Below are 6,000 nucleotides of genomic sequence, written 5' to 3'. Positions count from 1 at the left end.
TAAAGACAGAGCTTCAAAACGCTTCCCAAAGAAGCCGCTGAACCTTTTGTGAATGGCGTGTTGTGATTCTGCCTCCCAGAGGGATTGAGGGGTGAGTAGACCATCACCATCCTTCACGATCGATGAGCCAGGGCTGCTGCTACTGCTCCCTTCCTGGAAGACAGACTCCGTGTTTGCAGAGATGGAGGAGTCCAGTCACCGGCGGTCACCTTTGCTTTATAGCTTTATGGACAGATGCGGAGAGACTCTCAACCTTCCCTCCCAACCGAGGCAAATGTAAATGTGCATCCCATGGCTTTAGACGTTTAAACCACAATTAAGAGAGTCAGGATGCCCTCTCTGTTTGCTATACACACTCCCCCCGGCCCCAGTCTGCTCAAGGCCTTGAATGCAGGATTGGGGCAGATCCTCCCTTCACCCACCGTTATCCTACAGCAGGGGATGCAGGTTGCCCTCCTCAGATTGCTATTCCTGTGTGATGCAATCCCTGATTCCTAGCTAGACTTCTGATTATGAAAGAAAGAAAGGAGGAAAGGAAGGAAGGAAGGAAGGAAGGAAGGAAAGAAGGAAAGAAGGAAAGAAGGAAAGAAGGAAAGAAGGAAAGAAGGAAAGAAGGAAAGAAGGAAAGAAGGAGAAAGAGAGAGAGGAGAGAGAGAGAGAGAGAGAGAGAGAGAGAGAGAGAGAGAGAGAGAGAGAGAACAGAAATAAAGGAACTGTGTCCTAATTGCTTTCGTTTGCCCAATTCTTCTTCCAAGCCCTGGTAATGGTGGGACACATAATTAATATATATTATATATTATTGCTATAGTTTGCTTTTTGTGCTTAGTAAAACTCCAGTCAAAACCAACTTGGGGGGAGAATCCGTATTTAGCTTGCAGATTAGAGTCCATCATTGAGGGACACCAAAGCAGAAGCTCAATGCAGGAAGTTTGGCAGAGGCTAGGGCAAGTGCCTTCCTGCTCCCTCCCCTGGCTTGCTCAGCTAGCTTTTTCACACAGGTCGGGTACATCTGCTATATGACAGTAGCTTCACCCACAGTTCCCTGGGCCTGCCCACATCATCCGAATCAAGAAAACACCCCCACGGACATTTCCATAGGACAGTCGGATGGAGGTAGTTCCTCAGACGAGATTCCTTTGTCCTGGAGCTAGAGACATGGCTTAGTGGTTAAGGGCACTGGCTGCCCTTCCAGAGGTCCTGAGTTCAAATCCCCACATAGCAACTCCCAGCTGTAACTCCAAGATCTAACACTTTCATATATATGCAGGCAAGACAGCGATGCATGTAAGATACAAGTAAGCAAGCTTTTTAAAAAAGAGAGATTCCCTCTTCCTGAGTATCTGTAGGTTTGGGTCAATGACAAAACCTGTCCAGCACAATGTGATGTAAGCCTTTTATTGAAGCGTCATATAGGAAGGAGGCACTGTGGTGCAGGAGCTGGAAGTGTGATCAGACTGTAGCATACACACTCTGTGGGGGAAGAGGCTTCTCTGGGCTGTGAGCAACTGTACTATGGCGTATCTCCCCGCCTATCAGGAGTAAGAGGAGATAGAGGGCCCCCAGTTAGAGAAAGGTCAGCTTCTGTTGTGGTCCTAAATGATGGAACCATGGTAGTTCTTCTGTTCACTGGTGGCTTCCTCTGATAAAAACAAAAACCAAGACAGAAATGCACTTATTAGAAAATGACATATATGGGGTTGGGGATTTAGCTCAGTGGTAGAGCGCTTGCCTAGCAAGCGCAAGGCCCTGGGTTCGGTCCCCAGCTCCGAAAAAAAGAAAAAAAATGACATATAGGACTGGAGCGATGGCACATATAGGACTGGAGTCGGTTAAGAGCACCGACTGCTCTTCTAGAGGTCCTGAGTTCAAATCCCCACCCAACCACATGGTGGCTCGCAACCATCTGTAATGGGATCTGATGCCCTCTTCTGGTGTATCTGAAGACAACTACAGTGTACTTATATATAATAAATAAATTGTTTTTAAAATGACATATAACAATCACATAGCTAATATACACGTATACACTAAAGTCACATGGCTATTTTGTGTAATAATGTTTTTAAGTGGTATAGGTATGGTGGGAAGAATTCTAAACAAGACCGTATTCTTTTACGTTTTTCACTCTCTTTTTACCAACTTCTACTTCTTCACATGTGTGTGGTAATAAAGTCTAAATGTTTTATTTCTTTTGGTGCATGCTTGCTGCTGTCAGAGGAGGCCACTAGGTGTCCTCTTCCCTCCTCTCTCCTTTCAGACCCGGCTCAGCAGGTCATTCTCCTGTCCATCTACCTCAGAGCCCAGGCTGCACGTCTGTGGGGACACCCTGCTTGTTATGGAGGAGAAAAGAGGGCGTCTGATCCTCTGGAACTGGAGTTATGCGTGGCCATGATGGTTCCTGTGGGTGCTGGGAACCGAACCTGGATCCTCACTCAGGCAGAGCAGCAAGGGTTTAGCCGCTGAGTTGCTCCAGGTAGGCAAAAAAGAACTTTGAGAGCACAGTTTTTAAGTTTTTTTCTTTCAATTATAATTGTGTGATTTTTAGACAAGTGTTCTCTTTCTTTAAAAAAAAAAGAATCCTCCGATATTTTGATAGATAACAAAATTTGAAAACTGCGTTTAGCATTTTCTAGACATGGTATTGGCAAACCTTTTCCTGGGGTGAGTAGTTGAGTTCCTAAATGATGGTTTAGGGCTTTATGAGAAAGAAGCTATGGGTCTGCAGGGTGTCCAAAGCCATCAGACCCTCCGACTCCCCGCCTTCCCCTTTATCTTCCCAAGCCTTTACCTCTCCAAGCCTCAAATGGGGGAAAACAGAATAAAAACTTACGCAGAGTCTTAAGAATTCGTAGAACCTCTAGCATTGCTGCAAGGAAAGGAGTGAAGCAGTTACAGCTTAGCTGATTGTTGGGAACTCTAAGTTTAAGTTTTTTCTTTTGCTTTGTTTTTCAAGACAAGATTTCCCTGTGTAGTTCTATCCTGAAACTCACTCTGTAGACCAGGGTGGCCTTCAACTCGCAGAGATCTACCTGCCTCTGCCTCTGTCCGGAGTGCTGGGATTGAAGGCATGCACCACCACTGCCTGGCTGAGTGTATTTTTCAACGTTCTGAAGAAAGCTCTTTTAAGAAAACATTTACACAAATTGCTTCAGGGTCATCATATAGAAGTGGAGGGGTTGGGGGTTAGCTGGTTAAGGACACACACTTATCTCTGCTCTCAGGGTCATCATGTAGAAGTGGAGGGGGTTGTGGAGGGGGTTATGGACGGGGTTGTGGAGGGGGTTGTAGAGGGGGTTATGGAGGGGGTTGTGGAGGGGGTTGTGGAGGGAGTTGTGGAGGGGGTTGTGGAGGGGGTTTTGGAGGGGGTTATGAGGGGGTTGTGGAGGGTTGTGGAAGGTTGTGGATGGGGTTGTGGAGGGTTGTGGAAGGTTGTGGATGGGGTTGTGGAGGGTTGTGGAGGAGGTTATGGAGGGTTGTGGAGGGGGTTGTGGAGGGTTGTGGAGAGGGTTGTGGAGGGGGTTGTGGAGGGGGTTGTGGAGGAGGTTGTGGAGGGGGTTGTGGAGGGGGTTGTGGAGGAGGTTGTAGAGAGGGTTGTGGAGGGGGTTGTGGAGGGGGTTGTGGAGGAGGTTGTGGAGGGGGTTGTGGAAAGTTGTGGAGGGGGTTATGGAGGGGGTTGTGGAAAGTTGTGGATGGGGTTATGGATGGGTTTGTGGAGGGGGTTAGGGGTTAGCTGGTTAAGGACATGCATCTCTGCTCTTCTACTTAAAGTATGGAAGAAGAAGCCATTAGGTAGCTGTCTGAGCAGAGTAAGCCTGACCTTGCCAAAGGATTCTAAGGATCTTCAGAAAGACTCACAGCAGCAGGAGAGTGCCAAGAGGCCACAACCTATCGATTAAAATCTGAGCCAAGAGGGGTTGGGGATTTAGCTCAGTGGTAGAGCGCTTGCCTAGGAAGCGCAAGGCCCTGGGTTCGGTCCCCAGCTCCGAAAAAAAAGAACCAAAAAAAAAAAAAAAAAATCTGAGCCAAGGACAGCAGCTAAAAATAAATGCAAAGTTGGCTGCCAGATTTCTTGACAAAAAAGGGAAAGAAGAAAGAACTTGCGGCTGGAGAGATGACTCAGGGGTTAAGAGCACTGACTACTCTTCCAGAGGTCCTGAGTTCAAATCCCAGCAACCACATGGTGGCTCACAACCATCTGTAACGGGATCCGATGCCCTCTTCTGGTGTGTGTGTGAAGACAGCTACAGTGTACTTACATACATTAAACAAACAAACAAACAAACAAACAAACCTTAAAAAAGAAAGAACTTTACTGATTGACAAAGTTCTCTAAAGGGAACATATTACATGCAATTTCGAGAGGGATTTGAATATCATGATAGATGTATCTAAGAAAGCTAGAGTGTGAGGCATGAGTGTCCGAGGAAAACACTGGTAGAAATTAAAGATGTGAAACAAAACAATTTACTACTTTCTGACTAATTACTCAATTGACTTCTTTTTATTTATTGAGTGTATGTGTATGACTGTGTGTGCATGTATGCGTGTGTGTGTGTGTGTGTGTGTAAAACAGTGTCTGAATGATCTTTTTTCTCTAAATCATACCTTTCTAAAGAGGAAGGGAAGAAGTGATGGGGGAGGGGGAGGGATGGGGGGAGGGAGAAGGGAGAGGAGGGGAGAGAAGGGGGAGGGGACTTTACCATCCAGTTGAAGAAAGGACAGTAGAAGACAATCCTGCCAGGGAATCTTGATACCTGTGGAAATGGGAAGCATGAGACTGGGTACAGCCACAGTATCCATAATCATAGTGAAGACCTGGGAAACTCAGTGTGACTCCCTTGAAGGTAGGGTCTGATATGTTCTGTGTTAGGTGAACGATCCCGGCACTGAGTAAGATAGGCCTCTCATGTAGATATTTAAGATACACCTGTTCACAAAGGGAACAACTGGAACTTACGTGTGTTAGCCTCAGTCACAAGTCTTCCTAAGGCCACAGTGTCTTATCAAGAAGAACAAGAACTAATCCTCTCCAGACGGCCAGCCCTTTGACCTTGCAGTCCTTGGACCTTGCAGCCAGCATGTTGGCTGTACCTAGAGCTGCCCTGAGATGCACACAGGCTGCGAGCCTCAGGTTGGACACATCTGTGAGTCTGAGTGACAGTCATTCTTTTCTTTATCTGCAGTGACAATCAGGGGACTCTACGATGATTGGCCTGCCTCAGGCTCTCTCCAATCCATGTCTATCACCGAGAGTGCCTCTTCTTCTGTCCCTGGTCCTCAGCCCAGCCACCAGGGGATGAGTCACCCAGGAGCTCGAGACCCTCCGAACACTTGGTACAAACCCCAGACAAGACAAGCCAGACTTGGGGGAGTGGCTCCCAGATATCAGAACTTTTTGAGGTTTCCCAAAGGTGTTCAAAGGGCACTACCTTTGAGATTGTGAACTACTGCTGAGCTCTGAGGCCCAGAGAGCTTGCTGTTTCCATGGTTACAGACCTCTCTTGGTTTCCTAACAAGGCCTTTCCAAATAGGTTGAAAGATCTGCTTCCTTATAGGTCCAGAGAAACCCCGAAAGTGGAGGTGTTGCTTTGCTCTCGGGGTGGCCTGTTGTCCTTATTTCAGGGTTGGGTATAACTAAAAGTTCAGAATGTATCCAGTAAAGCCCGTTTGCAGACACGGACATTCGGAGGTCACTTACTGGTACACAGTGAGCCGTGAGCACAAGGAAAGCCATCAGAAGCACCACTTTCATTTTTCTTTATCTACAAGTAAAGCAAGTCATTGTGGTCATTAGTTGAGATTACGTCACGCTGTGTACGTAGCTCAGGCGAGCTGAAACTCAGGATCCTCTCTCCGGCTTCCGCCTCCTGACTGCAGGTGCGAGTGTCCAACTCAAGAGTATCACTTACCTTCGCAGTGTGGGAGGCCTGGAAAAATGGTTCTGCGGTTAAGAACATTGACTACGCTTGCCAACGACCCAGGTTAGAATCCCAACACCCA

At 47.1% G+C, this 6,000-nt stretch overlaps 1 protein-coding gene across 1 annotated transcript; it reads right to left on the bottom strand.

The window, feature by feature from the left end:
- Nucleotides 1–1,379: 1,379 nt before the first annotated feature.
- Nucleotides 1,380–5,793, bottom strand: LOC134481831 (endotoxic shock protective protein U9-ORF-like). Its single transcript, XM_087584666.1, is given in 4 exon segments — nt 1,380–1,639; nt 2,831–2,866; nt 4,701–4,754; nt 5,699–5,793. Coding segments are annotated over 4 exon segments (273 nt in total). The 5' UTR covers nt 5,753–5,793; the 3' UTR covers nt 1,380–1,510.
- Between the last annotated feature and the right edge of the window lie 207 nt (nt 5,794–6,000).

The sequence above is a fragment of the Rattus norvegicus genome, chromosome 14 (assembly GCF_021556685.1).
Source record: "Rattus norvegicus strain SHRSP/BbbUtx chromosome 14, alternate assembly SHRSP_T2T, whole genome shotgun sequence".
Lineage (NCBI taxonomy): Eukaryota > Metazoa > Chordata > Mammalia > Rodentia > Muridae > Rattus > Rattus norvegicus.
Note: the sequence above shows the minus strand (reverse complement) of the source record. Positions and strands in the feature narration are given on the sequence as shown.